The sequence below is a fragment of the Mus musculus genome, chromosome 5 (assembly GCF_000001635.26).
Source record: "Mus musculus strain C57BL/6J chromosome 5, GRCm38.p6 C57BL/6J".
NCBI lineage: Eukaryota > Metazoa > Chordata > Mammalia > Rodentia > Muridae > Mus > Mus musculus.
In genome coordinates this window covers 117,976,564-117,994,397 of record NC_000071.6, presented here as the reverse complement: position 1 = coordinate 117,994,397, position 17,834 = coordinate 117,976,564, and the positions used below count along the sequence as shown (strand labels likewise).

The window sequence follows — 17,834 nt, the reverse complement described above, 5'->3', positions numbered from 1 at the left end:
TGTTCTCACCAATACCATCATGGCCTCAGTGAGATTCCATCCTGTCAACACAGCCTTGGCTGCGGTGACCACAGTGCCCTGATACTAAGAAGCAGAAAGGCAAGAGATGGCTCGGCTTGATGCTCGCTGTCAAGCCTGATGATAGGAGCTTGATCCCGGGACCCATATGCAAGGAGAGCCCAGCAAACTGTCCTTGACCTTACACACACACTGTGACACACACACATCCTAATCAACTAACAAGGGGCAGCAGTGAAGCACACCACATGACAGCTGCTCCGAGCCCTACAGCCCTGAGCCAGGAGTTCACAGGTGGCTGCTAACAACAGAGTGTCAAGCAGCCGCCTGTCTGGGGGTCTTGGACCTTGGAGGACCTATGAAAACATATGGAGCACCAGCTCCTCTGTGCACACGTAACACCAGGCCCCCATCCTAGAGAGCAATGATCCTGGATCTGCTTATTCTCACAGCATGGCCAAGTGGTCTTGAGGGCTCATAAAGGGGTGGGTGGCTCTGTGTGGGGACAGCTTCTTTTGAGCAATCTTGATCCTGTGCCCACTGCAATCACACAACATTTTGTCTTTGGCTGCTATCTCAGCCGGATTTCTTTCCTGAGTCGCGTTCATAGCACACTTTTGGCAAAGCCCTGAGACTTACATAAATGTTCTAAAAGAGCATGGGACTTGACAGCGCTTGTTGTGAGGCCAGAACTTCCTACAAGAAATCATCAAATACAAAACACACAGACAGAATGCGCATGTGGCCAAGTACTGGGGTGTTTTTAACACAGGCCTAGACTAGCTGTGCCCCAAGAACATAGAGGTGAACTCGTAAGACCAATTCTGGGGATGGGTGAACCTTAGTGGTAAGGCAGAGTTCGGTCTGCAGCACACATAAAAAACTCAAGTCCTGAGCCGGGCGTGGTGGCGCACGCTTTTAATCCCAGCACTCGGGAGGCAGAGGCAGGTGGATTTCTGAGTTCGAGGCCAGCCTGGTCTACAAAGTGAGTTCCATGACAGCCAGGGCTATACAGAGAAACCCTGTCTTGAAAAATCAAAACAAAACAAACAAAACAAAAAACCCCAAAAACCAAACAATAACAACAAAAACTCAAGTCCCACAAACAAAACCCAAACAGCTGCTCCTACACAGAAAGCAAGTGAAAAGGCGCCGACAGATAATAAACAATACATTTTTGAAAAAGAAACCTACTGCCTTTATGTAAATACAACTCAGCAGACCTAGCTGGGCTTAGAGGCACTGACTTTGGTCGCAGTGTAGAGGCGGGCAGGCAGCTGTGACTGGGAGCCTGTTTGAGCTACACTGCAAGTTCCAGGCCAGCCAGGGCTACAGAGTGAGGCCTGTCCAATTCCCAAAAATCCAATACCCCACACAAAAAGCACACTTCACAAAATTAGAACTTAGTTTTGATGACACCAATAAAGGGTGTCACCCACACAGCAAGCTTAATGGTGACATGGAAAAGCAGTCCATGCAGACATGATCCCTGGGCTACAATGGTGTCTCAGAGATAAAGGTGCTGGCTGCCAAGCTCAAGGCCCCGAATTGGATCCCTGGAACCCAAATAGAAGGAAAAAACTGACTCACTCCCCCACAAGGTGTCCTCTGACTTCTGTAAACACACACACACACACACACACACACGGTTAAAAAAGAAAAACTATTCTAGGCAAGATTATCTGTTGTCTGTTTCTGCTTTGAAGCCAACATACTAAGCTAGAAAAGCACTGTCCAGATTCTGTGAGCTACAAACCATCCATACTGAAGACCCATCCTGCCTGGTGCTGATGGCTAGGCCTATATACAAGTACCAGCCACGGGTAGAGACAAAAGGCTTGGTAGCTCAGGATAACCTTAACAGGCTGTGTGTATAGATGAACAATTTCCTGCTGGACTCCCAGGGCCACGGTCAGAGACAGGAGGCTGCAGATCCTTACACTAGTGCCAGAACCAGCCAGAGAGGTTTCTAGCTCCAGTTGATATCCAAGTAGAATCTTTGTTTTGTTTGATACAGGGGTTAGACTGTAGCCCAGGCTGGCCACAAACTCTTGCCTCAGCCTCCCCATGCCTTCCACAAAGGACTCTAAGGAACTGATAAACTGGCTCTCACTCTGGATGGAGGAGCAAAAGCTAAGAACAGTGAAAGCAGGTTGCTGATCTGGATGGGGTGTCTTGTGTGGCCAGGGAAAAGGGCGCAGGGCACAGCACGGACAGGGAGGGTGGAGTCCAGCTGCTGCTAAAGCCTGTGTGGGTGCATGGCAGCATGGTCCCTGGTGTTCCAGTCTTGTCGAAGTCTCTGGGTTTGTTTTTGCCACCTGCCTGGATGCTGGAGTAAAGTGCTCCTCCTGTCTTCAGGCTATTACGCTGTTTGAGCCTGGGTGGTGGCTCAGTCCTATTTTAATGCTAGTACTCGGGACATGGGGCTGAAGCAGGAGGATTCCAAGTTCCAGGACAGCCTGGGTAGCATAGACCTTACACTAGAAATGAAATGAGCCAGAAATGCTCAGATCACGCAGGACCCAGAGTGGATGTCACATGGATATCTTACAGACACACAAGGGGGGCGGGCTGAAAATCATTTTTCTTATTAAAAAAAAGGGGGGGGGGAAGTAAATATCCTTATTCCAAAAACTAACCTACCAGCGCACTGTGAGGAGCACACATTTGGAAAATAATGACAGTCTATAGCAAGTCAGAGAAGAAGTAGTGGAGGGATAGGGCTTCACCCCTGTGGAACAGCTTTCTTCCTTACTGGAAGGGCACGTATAGCCCCGCTCACTTCTTTTCCACACAGCAGAATAGAGACTACAGAGTCTAAGCGGGGAACAGTGTGTGTGCCTTGTGTCACACACATGCATACTGGAACTTGGCCTTGAACTCTTCACACCAGCGTTTACAAAAGATTTGAGTCCTGTCTGGCACTGAAGCTCAGGGACTGCACATCCCACCCTCCAGGACAGGATGCCGGGGATGAGTTTCCTCCCTAGGGAAGACACCTCAAAGGGGAAGCTGGAGAACAAGAGGACCCGGCCTGAAACAGGCTGACCCCAGAACAAACACTATTTAGCCAGGCCATAAGCTGCCCACCCTGCTCCTCCTCTCCCACAAGCCAGGGCACAAGTGTGGGAGGAGGAAGATGCTTTATGGCTGAGTGGAAAAGAGCCCTCTGATAGGACTGAGCTTCAAGCTATGGGACCTTGAGAGCCACAAGACCTTGGCTTCTGAGATAGTTGTGATTCATATGCTTTCGTGAGACATACAGAAAGATCCAGAGTAGTGCTTGTCACCTGTCCCACAGGGCCCAGTGTAACTCCAGAACACCATCACTGTCAGAATCTCAACTCCACTCTCGGAAGCAGACACCTGCTCCATCACACCCAGTTTAATGCTAGACCCTGGTTCCTCAGCTCCCATTAAACAGAGCAGAGTCAGCTTACCCTTCTGCACCTTGGCACCACCGCAGCAGGAAGTGGCTTGGGAAGTTGACAGGCTCCAGGGGAACCCCCAGCTGCCGGGCGACGGTCAGGTAGAGCAGAGACATGCTGATGGGGATTCCTGTTCTGCGGGTCAACACCTGAGGGACCAAAGTGTCAGGTTCAGGAGGGCCAGGGGCTGGCAGCCCATGCTGGCTTCCAGAGCTGCATTTAGATCAGGGACCAAATCCATCCCAATGGCTCTTTTCTCACAGCCAGCAGAAGACTGTCTTTGCCCCTACCCCTGAGACAGAGTCTCCTTATAAACCCAGGCTGGCCTCAAACTCTCTACTCTGCTCCCTAAGCCTCCCAAGTGCTGGGCTTGTAGGTGTGTGCCCCCCAACACCCCCTGACACCTCTAATATCTTGGTTTGACTTTTGTTTGTCTTTGCAGGGCTAGGCAATGGAAGCTGGAGCCTCATGTATACTGGGGAAGCATTCCACCACTTAGCAATCACACACACATGAATTTTCAAGTTTTTAAAATATTTAAAAACAATACTATCCTGTGACATGAAAATCACAGAAAGCCAGGTGTGGTCTCGCACACCTTTAATCCCAGCACTCGGGAGGCAGAGGCAGGCGGATTTCTGAGTTCGAGGCCAGCCTGGTCTACAAAGTGAGTTCCAGGACAGCCAGGGCTACACAGAGAAACCCTGTCTCGAAAAGCCAACAAACAAACAAACAAACAAACAAAAAACAACAACAAAAAAGAAAATCACAGAAGCCAGGACTTCTGTGGTCCATGCTTATAATCCCAGCACTTGGGAGTCTGAGGCAGGAGGAGAGAGTCCGAGACCAGCTTGGGCTACTGAGTGAGAGCCTGTCTCAAAATAGGCAATGAAGCTGGCGTGGAATGGACAGCCACCTTCAAGACTCCAGTTGCCTGTGCCCTTTCACCCAGTGAGTCAATACTGAGCACTCCGACCACACAGCCTGAGAACCTGGACTGACTGCCAGGCTTTTTATAGGCGGTCTGCCAGCCTCCTCCTACCCAAAAGCAAGCACGTAAAAAGTATATGATAGGACAACAGAAACTGTAAGTTACAGAGAACAGGACAGACAAGAAAATGGACATCAGAGGTATGTGGCTGATGTAGCTGGGCCACAGGAAGCCAGGCAACCGAGGCCGGCTTGTGCAGTTCAGCATTCATAATCATAGACTGAGCAAACTGAGCTACAGAGACGCCCACTTCTTGGTACAGGGCTTGCTTACAAAAGCCATCCTGTAGGGATCTAACCCACAATACTGCCCCTGTGGTAGAGGAAAAACGGACTTCACTGAAAAATGGAACAACAGCCTTTGCTGGCAAGAGATGGACAGACAGCCCACCAGAGATGAGCCTATAGGCTGTATGGCTGCACACACCTTTGTCTATCTGCCGGGGAGCCAGGGGCACAGCATCCCAGGACACCAAAACCTGCAGATGGGGCAGGCGAGGGCACAGAACCTCCACACCCCACCCTTCCTCAGCGGTAAGCCACACACAGTTCCTGGCACTATCTGATCCTATGTGTGTGCACACTTGCAGGGTAGGCATTGCAGAGTGCCTGCATGGTTTGCACGCAGACAATGCTGCAGATCCCACAGCCATGGGATAGGGGAGGGGAACCTCATGTCTCTTCACCGCAGCCACACCTACCTGGTGCATGTAGAGGTTCAAGGCATTATAGTAGTCCATGCGGTTCCCTTTGAACTTCAGCTGGTCATACAGGACATAGTTGATAGCGTCCAGCACTTGGCTCTGAAGTTCTATCTCCATTATCATAGAGGACTCACCTACATACAGCACAGAGATCTCCTCTGGGTCACAAGCATGAGCAAGCACACCCCAAACACGAAGTGACTGATAAGAGCCTGGCAGGCAAGTGCCGCCCAGCTTCAGATGGAGCCAGAGTGGCGTTAGTGCTTCCCATCGTCAGGTAGCCGCCCCCTGCCACCGCCTCCCCAGCCCAGCCCATCTCAGACAGTTCCGCACCTGCCCTGAAGGTCAGGCTGGGGTGGCGGCTGTTGATGCCACGGAGGGTTTTGCACACAAGCTCCACAATGCTGTGGATCTGGGCCTGGATGTCTCTGAAGCTGATGTCGGAGAGTGGGTTGCAGTACTGGTCGATGTAAACGGCACCTGTGTGAGAAGTGCAGTCAGTGTCCCTCTCCACCTGACAGCTAGCAGGGCGTTACTGATCCAGTACCCGTGCCGTGACTTCTCACACGGCACACCACCCCAGCTCCTGGGGATGTTAGGCATCATGCCAACACGGTGAGGGGGAGGACCAAACCCCGTCACCACAAAGCACTTCATACATCATTTAAGAAAACAAAACAAACCACTTCTTTTGGAGGTCATGATTCAGAGAGCAGAAATACACGTTCCCACATCCTCTTAGAAGGACAGCCAAATGCCACAAGAGTGCCCTCGGGCCATCGCTCTCCTCCACACTCCTGAGTTCAGAACCCAACACAGGAAAGACTCACTTTGAGGCAATTCCTCCCAACTAATCTGAAAGCAGGAGTGACAGACAGACCATTTCAACCAATCACACCTCTCATGGCTGAAGAGTCACAGACTGTAAAGACCTTCTCAGGACAGAGAAGGAGCCCTTGCTGGTCCACAAAGCAGGGCCAGAGGTTCATCGCTGGCCTCAGCCAACCTCATACCATGCCTAAACCAGACATGGTTGCAGCATATTTCTATTTGAAAGTCTTCCAGTTCCCTTTGAATTCAAGAGAGTGTAGGCTCGCCCAGGATCTTAGTGTTCCTACCAACCCTCCAAGAAGCTGAAGGCAGCTGAGGGCAACTGGACACCTGGACTAGGCTGCAGGTCCTGTGCTGCCTGAGTGTGGGAGAACTCACTTGGGGCTCAGCCACTGTGAGCCACCTGCCCTGGCTTCTTCAGTGACTGGCCACAGGAGTCTAGTCAGGGTGAGGCTCTGGAGCCAGCACCCCCACCAGCCACTGCCAGCCACTCAATGGCTTCTACTGCCTAACTAGTTACTTGGGTGGACGGTGAAAACTGTCATTTTGTATTTGAAAATGTATTGACAATCATTTATCTTTTATATATAATCTACAGAACACAAAGACTGCCTCACTATGCTGAACACTTACTTAAATAAGCTGAAGGCTGGTGTAACGGGACACACCTTTAATCCTAGCACTCAGGGGACAGAGGCAGAAGCTGAGGCATCTCTGTCTTAGCAGCCAAGCCACATAGTGAGACTCTGCCTCAAACAAAAGAAACATCAAACACCTCAAAAGACAACCAATTCCCAGCTCCAGCAAGTGGAACAGCAGACAGGAGGGGGGCTATAATTTTTTTTTTTTTTTTTCATTTTACTACAACATTTTTCAGCTCCTTTGAGAGAACAACAGAGCCTCACACAGTTGCACTGTGAGCTGTGGGGATCTTTACTCCAGGGCCCGGAACATAACAACCCTGCTCACAAGGACTGGGCACACCTAGCACTCACAAGAAGACAAGCTGATGGCTAGGCTGTGCTCTGTCTAAAAGACAAAGTAAAACAAATCGCAAAGAAATGCAATGAATACTCTTAACACAGACGGGGTGTGACACCCACTGTGGCTGCTGAGGCCGGTGAGCTCTGCTGGATGGAGTCAGCGGAAACTCAGAGAAGTGAACCCTGAGCTAAGGGCTGAGGGGATGAGGGAAGAGGGCTGTCATCAGGAGGAAGTCAAGACAAGCATCCATCTCTAGACAGCAGCCAGGCAAAGGCCTGGATACGGGAGCAGGACTCTGGAGCATAGCGTAGAAAGGTTCAAAGTTAGGGGAGGTCCAGACCACAGAGGGCCTGGGAACCAACCAACCAGGTCAGGCAGGCTGGCTCACTGGAGGGCAGCAGGCAGTGACACCCAGGGAAAGCCAGGATCCCTCAGAGTCCAGCTGAGAGACTGGAGAACCGTAATGGGTAGGATGTGACCTAGAACATCAGAGAGGAAAGTCACCCATATGGTGACCCCCCAGGAGCAGGGAGGGTGCATAAGTACACACTTCACAATCATCGCCTAGGAGGCCTTCTACCCAAGAATCAATACAGTGTTTAAAAAGCCAAGTCTTATTTTCTTACTGTTCCCCTAAGAACCCAGTCTCTCCTGTCACAGGGCAGGGGCCAACTCAATGGCCCCCCTTCCCTCCCACTTGAACCAAAACTTCCCCCCGGGGGGGCTGCCTATCCTCACTAACCCCCAACTGCTTCAGGGGACACAGGTAAATATGGGCAAGCTGACATCTGAAGTTACAACTCTGAACAGCAAGAATCAATCTCACTAGGCAAAGGTCAATCTGCAGGCTCACGTGTGCTTGTGTGCTGAGGTCAGAGGTCAACCTCAGCATCATTCTTGGAAGCGGTTCACCTTGTTTTTGCCAAGCTCACTGGCCAGGGAACTGTAAGAGTCCCCTGTCTCCCTCTCTCCAGTGCTAAGGTTACAAGTGTGCACCAAATCTGGCTTTCCACACTGGTTCTGGGGACTGAAATCAATTCCTCATAGCTGTGTGGCAAGCACTACTGAGCGTCCAGCCCTCACTGTCACTTTGAGTGCTGTCTGCCTCTTCTGAAGCCCACTAGCACGGCTTTCTTTTCCCGTCTGGAGGAACAGTTGCTGCGGGCTCTTAAAGGCTGCTCAGCTGCAAAGCCCCCACCCACCGGCAGGCAGACAGGCCTACCTTCGAGATAGGACTCGTAATCGTCGGGCTGCTGCAGGAACGCCTTGAGGTTATTGAGGATTTTCTGCTGCCGCAGGTAGTAGAGAATTTTCTTTGCGTAGTATTTCCAGGTCAAAGCTTTCCTGGAAAACAATCAGACAAGCCACTAAGAACCTCAGTTGTCCAGCATCCCCTCACATCCCATACTGCACTTTACAGGACAAACACAACTGACCACACCTGCCCCCGACTGACCTTCCACCATACCCTCCACATCTCTGGAGAAAGGAATCCTGGGAAGTGAGCACACTGTGCCGGTCCCAGGTCCCAGGTCCCAGGCCTGCTTCCCACACTCGGGAGTCCTTCCAGCCCCACGGCTTCAGGTCCATCCACACTGACCACCCTCCAGAAGTACGCCAACCTGCACCCTCAACTGTTACTCCGCACCTGCCTGGATAACTGGGCCATCACAAGCCTTCTTCCTTCTCAGCACCTCTCCTGAGACACAGTGAGCTGTCAGCCCGTAAGGGTCAGGCCTCTGGCCCCCTCTCCCAACACCCTCTCATGAGTATCTGTCACCAACTTGGCAAGCTGGCCCACCCTCTGTGGGTGTCTCGCTCCCCTCCTCTGGCCTGGCTGGCTCCTGCTTCCACACTCTCCCTTCTCATCCTTTGACATAGCAGTCCAAGGTCCTAGTGATGCGCTCTTCCACAAAAGCCTGGCTCTGCCTCAGTTCTCCACTGTTTCCAGCTCCTCACACTCAAAGCCCGCCTTCTAGTGAAAGGTAATGTCCCTCCGCCACACCCCCTGGCCCCTACATCTCAGTTCCACCTGCTCCTGCTGCAGCCCTGTACTTGGCTGTGTCACCTGGCATTTTTATTCCTCAGTGGAATGTTCCTTGCCCGGAAGGACACCTGCAATCTGTTCAGAGCTTGGGGGGGGGGGCTATCCCTTAAAGCTGCCCCATAAGCCCTCACACTCTAATTCACACCGTATTCCCCCTTGGGCGTCTTACTTCCTATCATGATAAACATCTTAGGTGTTTTATTGCTACCTAGGAGGTTGTGAAGGCAGAGATTTGGGGCTGTTCACGGTGGTATCTCCAGTGCTCACAGTAACACCCAGTGAGCTGAGGGCGTGCAGAAACTCATGCACAGAGCACTCAGGTCTCCCAAACACAAGGTCCTCAAGTGGGAGGCGGGATTAGCGTGTGGGGGAGCCTCTAAGAAGCAGTAGAAGACTCTCCATCTACAGAGGGTCAGTGACAGTCCACAGAGCTGCCTGTCCCACCTGTTCTTTAACCTCTGTTGGGGAAAGTCCTCTTCAACAAACAAAAGAAACAAACGCCACATCCACCGCCCAGACTTTGGGACATCATGCCAGTCACACTTCATGCCTCTGTGGCCATTTCCCGCATCTCTCTGGAGCAGTGGCTCTCAACCCTCATGTTGTGGTTACCCCCAACCATAAAATTATTCTTATTGTTACTTCATAACTGTTATTTTGATACTGTTATGAATTATAATACAAATATCTGATGTAAAGGTTACCTGATATGTGACCCCTATGAAAGTTTCATTTGAAGTCCAAAGGGGTCATTACACCCCCAAGTTGAGAACCACTGCTCCAGTGTGACCACCAACACACACTCTTAAACTGTTCAAGGGCCCCTCTCTGTTTCCCCACTCCAATGGCAACTTCCCATCATTTGAAATACATTCACATAAGCTTTAGCTTGCTCTGAATTTCTTATTAGAAAGTAGATGGAGAGGCTGGCAAGAAAGGTACCAAGCCTGAGTTTTGATCACTACAATCCACACTGGTAGAAAAAAAGCCAATTGTTATAAACTACCCTTTGACCACCTCATGCACAGGGCACCAGAGCCTGAGTATACGCTGATGAACAAGACAAACAATAACACAAAATAAATACACAACAAATTGGCTGGACAGGCTCCATGAGATTTAGATGCCAGGTATGTGGCATCTAAATCTGCGACCCAAGGAGGCGGTGGAGCCTTCCATCAAAAGCCATCTGTGGGTACAGAGCCATTGTAGATGCATGCTCCTCCAGCCTTTAGCCTCAGCACCACAAGAACAAAAGATCCTCTCAGGAGGCAGAGGCAGAGAGGGGCTGTAAGGGAGGCCACCCTGGACCACACAGTGAGACTGACTGCCGTAAGAAAAAAGAGAAAAGTCAAAGTCGGATGGAGGCGGTGGCAAGGCCTGGCTGTGCCCTTCTCTGAGACCAGTGGCCACTGCTGCTCACTGCCCAGGTCTAACTGAACCAGCCCTGCCAAATTAATCAGTGAGGCTGGCTGCGAGCTCCTCCCCGATTCTTCAGTTTCCTGATGGTATGAGTGCTCAGATTATCCCTTTTGCTCATTTTCTCAGTGCTGCGTCCCGATTCTCCTTCAATGCCCGAGTAATGCTCTCGAAGACCGTCTGCTGCACCCTGCCACACCTTTAGCCCACGGAGGCCTCACACAGGCCCCACACTGAAGTGAGGGGCTGACGGCAGTCTTGCTGACTTGGCTCTAAAGTGCCAAGAAGCTCTGGGCTCATCTTGTACATTTCTGACACAGGCCTGAGAAGCAGCCATGTCTCCATGACCCTGGCCTGCACTGGGGAAGCAAGCGGGACGGCCATGTCTACTCCGCTGGTCATGGGTTCGCACGGACACTGTCAATTCAAATTCAGAGGTAAAAGCTTTGACCTCCTTTTGCCTCCTGCATGTATCTGTACTCCTGAACAACACTGCGCTCACAACATGAGCTAACAGGATGGCCACTCACTGGCTTCACTACACACTTTCATCTTACACACAGCCTGGCCTCAGTATAAGGAGCAGTTGTCCTGTCATTTGCCCGAATATGAAAGCCGCTGACTATTCTGCGTATGATCTTCCCACTGTCACCGCTCAATTCCCGTTCTTATTAAAGATACATTTAGGTTTGTTATTGTGTGGACAAGTGTGTGAGTGTGTGTGTGTGTCCACCTGTGTGTGTGTGAATGCACACCATGAGGCATATGGGATTGTCAGAAGACAACTTGCAGGATCCAGTGTGTGGATGCCAGGGATGGCACTCAGGCCCTCAGCAAGCATCTTCATGTGTTGAACTGGCTCAGTGTTCTTCCAGCTAGTGACTCCCGCCTTAGTCAGGGCTCCTGCCCTAACCACACACACACAGCACTGTCTCCTGGGCAGGTTGCATTTGCATCCAGGAGGTCAAGTTAAATACATTTAGTGCTCACTGGGAGGCTTGAGTCAGACTACCTCTGTGGTTTTGAGTTTTAAACTCCATTTCTAGCAGAAGTGTCAGAAAGAACCCAAAGTCTGCTTTCTTCCAAGTTGACAAGTTTGTCTTTGGCCTTTAGACTTGGAAGTCAATTCAGCTGGATATAAAAATCGTTGGCTGGCATTTTCTTTACATCTTGGAGTAACTTTTTCCCCTGGCAGAAAGTGCTGGTGTTGAAGTCTGAGGATACAGTCATTCTTTTGCATAGAAGTAACTTCCATCTATTTTGCCTGGATACCCAAAGGCCCTTTCTGATTCTAAACTCCAGTAACTTGTTTACAAGTGTCTCGCTGGGCACTGGCCACTCAAGCCACTTTCTCAGTCAGGCACAACACAAGCTCTGTGGTAAACTATTTCTGCAGGCTGTGCTTTTTGCGGACCACAGAACAACACAGGTGCAGTCATCCCAAACTCAGAGAGGGGCACTTGAGTATCTACAGAAACTGCTCGCTCCCCACTGTGCATGCAAACAGGGTTACAGGGTGCAGACTGGCCACTCCAAACATTCTAAGAGGCACAACATTCCTTGTCATTACACGTGAGTCCCACCAAGGGTAATGCTGTTTCAACCTTGTTTTGAGCTACCGACACAGACTTTCCAGGCTATACACTTTCAGTTTTTCTGATGACCTAACTAGTCCCAGATTTTAACATTCCTCGGGAGAGTGAATTCCAAGGTGTTTCCCACGATGGTCAATGGGCCAGGCAGAGTCACTCTCCACTTTCCTGTCATGGCAGCCTCTGAAGAACACTCGTGGCTTCCCAGCTGGCCTGGCAGCCAGTTACAGTGTCAGCTGCTCACTCTCCACAAGTACATTTTGAGTGGAAGGCTGACTTGCCAGATTCCAGCTGTGTACCCTGTTCCAGGCAGTACTTCCTACTCAACAGTTTGCCTCCCTCTCCTACTGGGGTCCTCTCCTCCATCCCCCTGCTCAGGGATGTCTCCACAGACACAAGCTCCTTCACAGTCTGCCCCACTAACTCACAGTGCACGCGTCCCGTGACACTTATTTAAACACTTTTCCCCTGGCTCTTCTTATAGATTAACTTTTCTGTACTTATTATATGACAGCATTATCCAGTTGGAAAAACAACTGAATACAATAAAGACCTTCTCACTCCTACTTTGGTTGCCTCTTTGTGTCTCCTGGAACACCACTGCATTGGGTATTAATCTGGGGAAAACCAACATCTTTGTGATAAGTTTTTACACATTTCTCAACACACTGCAACACTCTGACCTAGGAAACTTATTCCCAACCCACATGGCCAAGAACTTAAGCCTAGAGAGTAGACACTGTAGCCACTGCAAGCAGCTGTCTGCCAACCAGGGAGTCCCAGGAAGACAGAGGGTAGCTGTTACCTAAGGGACCTCCTCCATTAACAGCCGACTGGGACAGACCTCTTGGGGTAACGCTGAGAAAAGTAGAGAAGGGTCTGCTTCTCACACAGCCCCTATTTTGCCAAACAACAATCCCTCTCCACCTTATCATGTGGTTAGGATAAAACAAGCCAAAGCAGGTCACTATCAAAAACCACACAGGTGGGGCCAGACAGATGACTCAGCAGTTAAGAGCACTGGCTGCTCTTCCAGAGGACCTGGGTTCGATTCCTACCATCCACATGGCGGCCCATAACTGTAACTCAGGCTCTGGGGGATCTGACACACACATGCAGGTTAAATGCCAGTGAACATTAAACAAACAAACAAACAAGCAAGCAAGCAGGTGAGGCGAAGAGTTCAGGGCCAGAGTGATCACTTGGCCCTGGCTTTGACATTCAACAGTACACAAGCAAAGCCACGGGGCTGGAGTCAGGAAAGGTCAACATAAAAGCAGGAAGTGGGAAGGACAGGGAAAGAGTGCAAATAAGAAAAAAGTTCACCTCTAACAAACTAAAGCCAACAAACCGCACCGCACACATGCCATGCCTAACGGCCATTACAAGACCACACGATACTGTCAGTGCATACTCCAGTGTACATACATATAAACCTACACACTGACAGGTTAGCAGGTCCGGGGAAGCTCCCAGGCACTGAATGATGGCACTTCACCTCTTCCCAACTCCCCACCCCCCACCCCCAAAACACTGTCCCCTCCGGACATTCATCTTTATCTCCAACTTTTAGAATAGAAGGTCTCTCCTTAGGCTGCAAGTCAAGTCACCAGTGTACTGGAAATGAAGCTTTTCGGCAGAAAATACAAAACATACCCATTCAAAACAACAGTAAAAGATAAGGGGTCATTTTTATGTTAAGCGATGATATGTCCATGACTGCACTGAGAAGGTCAAAAGAGGGTTCAGATTCTGTGGCACTGGTGTTATTGGCGCTGGGAGCCACCCAATGTGAGTGCTGGGAACTGAAGTCAGGTCCTATGTCCAAGTGGAGCAGTTCATACTGAGCTGTCTGTCTCTCTAGCCCGCAAGGGGCTCTTCTTAATCAGAAGTGTGTCTGTGGAGAACACAGGCTCACCTTCCCCTGCCCCTTAAATGGGCCCCCCATGGCTAAGTGCATGTAGGGAATTACTATTTAGATACCTACAAGAAAAGAGGTCTTCCCGTGCTCAGTAAAGCCACACGTGAGCGTATATAGAGGCCTGTGGTCGATCAAAGGTCTCATTCCTCACGAGTCATATGCACTAGCTTTAGAGACAATCTCTCGATGGAGTTTGGTACTCTCTGTGTGCCTAAGCTGGTGGCCATCAAGGCCAGCACTAGAATGGCCACTGCATGACACGGGAGCTCAGATTTGGGTCTTCACTGACTGTCTCCCCGGCTCCCCTGACATTTTTTTTTTTCAAAAGACTTTATCTGTATCCCAGGATGTTCTGAAGCTCACTATGCAGCGCTCTCTCAAAGCTGCCGCTTCTCCTGCCCCGACCTCCTGAGCACTGGGACTTCAGGGGTGAGCCACCTGTCAACTGTGCACCCCGGGAGTAGGTGTACACAAAGCTTCTCAGAGCATAACTGTGGCATAACATAAACTATCTGGAAACACCGCAGCTCCCTCGCTCGCTCGCGCAATCTCTCTCTCTCTCACTCTCTCTCTCTCTCTGCCCCACAGCAATTCCCTCTGCAGTTATCCTGGTGAAGCTGTGCCTTACCTTCCTTCCATGTTTAGGATACACACCAGCTCATCCTCAAAAAAGATCTCTGGGCCCTCAAGGTTTTCAATGTCACTGAAGCCATTACAGGGGACCTGTGGAGAAGACACACACAGGAGGCCTCAACCATGAGTTAGCGTGGCTGACCCTGGCAGACACATAGCTGAGAGTCCCAAGGGAGGGAGGCCACACATAGAGCAGTGACAGCGGCTCTTACACACAGCCTCCTAGGGCCTCCAGGGCAGAAAGCAACCAACATGGCAGCCACGGCACATTCAGACCTGGCACCCGTGGCTACAGCCTCACACTCACACAGTCCGAGTTTCCGAGCCTGCTAAGGAGATAGATGTGTGTTAAGTGGATGGTATGTGTGTAGAAGTGGTGGTCCATTAAGACTCTTGGGTTAACATCCTGGGATTTTTCCCAGTTTCCCTTTTGAAAGCAGCCAGTGTTTCAGGTTGATTTGTGTGCACATGGAGAAAACAAGAAAACCAGTGTGCTGAGCCAAATTGATCACCCATCTATGCATCCACCTCTAACTGTGCCCCTGCTGCGTTCAAAGTCCACCACACGTTCTAATTAAGTAAGCAGTGACACAGGGAAGGGGGGGGAGTAGAGTTCACCGATCCATCATTATTAGAGAAAAGCACACACAACCACAGGTGGATCCCAGGGAGAGCCTGTGAACCAGTGGCTTGTGACTAACTGTATCCCACATGCCCCGCATCAAAACACCTGTGTGTGCGCACATTTAAGCCAGGACTGAACACTTGTAGTTACTGACTGGCAGGGGCACTGTTCCAGACTGAACCAAACCTTGGTTCATTCTGCCGTTAACAAGCATTTCTATAAACAAATTGGGGGGTGTCTATTTGTAGTTCCCATTGGGGACTGAGTTAAAAATGTGTTCAAAGTTCAGATCTGCTCTTTCAAAACTTGAAACGCCTTGAAAACGCTGCTCATAAACTCCTTTAACAGCAGAGTGGGAAATCAGAACTAACCTTCAGAAAATAACCTTCACCAACCTAGAAGAACTAAACAAGCACTGTCAGCTACACTGGTCGGCTCACAATCTGCAGGGACTGGAAATACGAGAGGGGACAATTCCCTAGCCCTACAAAAAGTAGTGAATGGAACGGACACCGATTTCCATGGGACATTTCTGGACAAGGGAGAAAAACAACGACTAACTCCGAACCTGAAAAGAAACACACATCTCAGCCCTTACAGAAAAGCGACACACGACTCGAGCCAGGCTTGAGGCTGCCTCCTGGGAATCGCAGTCCTCAGGAGGCTGGACGGGAGTTCAAGGCCAGCCTGGGCCGCATAGTGAACCTCCTCTCTCGGAACAAAGAGCCACAGTGATAAACAGAAATGCTCAATGGCTAGGAGCAGCTACGGCAGCTTTTAACCTTGGTTCCTTAAAAAGGCAGTTCCCTGCACGGCATGCACTTCTGCAGCCTCCCTGGGAAACAGGCACCAAGAGGTTGACAGTGCATAAAGCGCCTAACAGTCTCAAAGAGTAAGGCTTCTCTGGACCTAGTGGACACCGCCCTGTGTCCCTTTCCGCTCCTCAACACCCCACTCCCTCTGGCTTTAAAAAAAGTAGGGCTAGCAGGGACAAATGGCTCCGTGTTGTTGGACGGGAGGAGAGGGGACACAATGACTCTTATAAGCATGCAAGCAAAGGGCTGTGTGAGCAGTGAAAAGGGAAATAGGAACAAGAGCTGAAAAGCTATGGCAGGCACACACGAACGAGCGCGTGCGCGCACGAACACACATACACACACACACACACACACACACACACACACACAGAGCATGACCAAGCCTGATGCTTACGTGCTCTGAAAAGAACCGCTTGGAGAAGGAAGCTACAATCTTCCGGGCTTCTAACCCAGCTTTCTGCCGAACTTTATATTCCTCTAACCAATTGACGTAGTCGGTGGGGCTGTAGTGCTTCATCAGGGAGGGCCACCTATAAGGGGGGGGGGGGGAGAGAAAACACCCTTTCTCAGCTCCGCAGAGACTGCAAAAAACCACGGAGGAGTCTGCGGGCAAGGGGGGGGGGGTGGACTTGGCAGAGGCTCTAGTTGCAATAATCATAGCGTATGCAATGCATTCCCTCACTACTCAGATGCAGTGACCTTGGCGTGGCGACACGAAAGGCAGCGTTTCTACCACCAGTAGCCGCCGCCCCCCCTCCGCCCCCCAATCTCTGCGCTGGCCACAATCACAGTGATGCTAACGGTTCTCGTGGATGGCGCGCCTCCCTCAGCATCAGGCCCTGCAAACCCGGGCCTCATCTTATTTGATTCCCCATAATGGGAAAAAAAAAAAAAGGAGGGGGGGTCTCATCACCGACCAGGAGACCCAGGCTCTGGAGAAGGGAGGTGGACCGACATCACCCCCTCCACCCCCAAGGTCACGAGCTGGACTGGCAGGTCCGATGCCGGCATCCTAAGGAGCTAGCCAGGAATGCACGCACCGCTGCTTTGCCTGCACGTCAACATCCTGCAGCGGCCACAAAAGATGCGCCTCCTCCTGCAGCCGGGAGGCGCGTGAAGGCCGCAGCCCCCCGGGGCGGAGCGCTCCGGAGGCCCCGGCCTCGGGCGGCTGCCGCGACCCCATCGGAGCTCCGGAGGGGGCCCCCCGGGCTGCAGGCAGGCCTTTGTCTGCGGCCGCGGGAAGAGGGCGGCGCGCGGCCCGGAGGCCCGGAGGGTGGCGGGGTGGGGCCCCACGCGAGGCCCGGCGCCGAGGGGCTCTGCGGGTCCCGGGAACGGGATGCTCGCTCACCTCACCCGGAACTGCTCCTTCCACACCTGCCCGCTGCTCTGGCACACCTCGCGCAGGCGGCGGCAGGTGCTGGACACGCGGCCGATGTCCAGCGCCGTGAGCGAGCCGCTGCACAGGATGTACTCCAGCACCTCGCCCGGCAGCTGCACCAGGCAGCTGGGGCCCGTCGCCTCAGCCGCGGCCTCCTCGGCCAGCGCCGGCACCACCTCCATAGCGCTGTCCCCCGCTACCGACGCCATCTTGTCCGCGTACCTGAGGGGGCCGCTGTGCGGGCGGGCGCGCGCGCGATAGGAGCCTAAGAAGCCGTACCACGCCCTCAGGGGGAGTGGCTGGGAACGCCCCGCCCACGCCAGGGGGTCCCGCCCACTCCGCTTGGAGGACTGGGAAGAGCCAGAGGCGAGAGCTGGCTGCTGCTGCAGAGATAAATGGTCCTTTCGCGTCCTGATTCTCCCAGGGGCATTTTTAAAAATGATAGC

At 51.6% G+C, this 17,834-nt stretch overlaps 1 protein-coding gene across 2 annotated transcripts in view; it reads right to left on the bottom strand.

Annotated features, from left to right (window-relative positions):
* Fbxo21 (F-box protein 21) overlaps positions 1 to 17,628 on the bottom strand; it is a 33,429-nt gene extending 15,801 nt beyond the window's left edge. For both annotated transcript variants that reach the window (NM_145564.4, NM_001346588.1), the window contains exons 1-7: positions 17,359 to 17,628; positions 16,405 to 16,540; positions 14,563 to 14,657; positions 8,178 to 8,299; positions 5,474 to 5,620; positions 5,138 to 5,274; positions 3,459 to 3,595 (exon numbers count right to left, since the gene is read on the bottom strand). In NM_145564.4, the coding sequence (NP_663539.1) occupies positions 3,459 to 3,595; positions 5,138 to 5,274; positions 5,474 to 5,620; positions 8,178 to 8,299; positions 14,563 to 14,657; positions 16,405 to 16,540; positions 17,359 to 17,597 (1,013 nt within the window). In that variant the 5' untranslated portion in view covers positions 17,598 to 17,628. The remainder of the gene's footprint in view (positions 1 to 3,458; positions 3,596 to 5,137; positions 5,275 to 5,473; positions 5,621 to 8,177; positions 8,300 to 14,562; positions 14,658 to 16,404; positions 16,541 to 17,358) is intronic.
* Between the last annotated feature and the right edge of the window lie 206 nt (positions 17,629 to 17,834).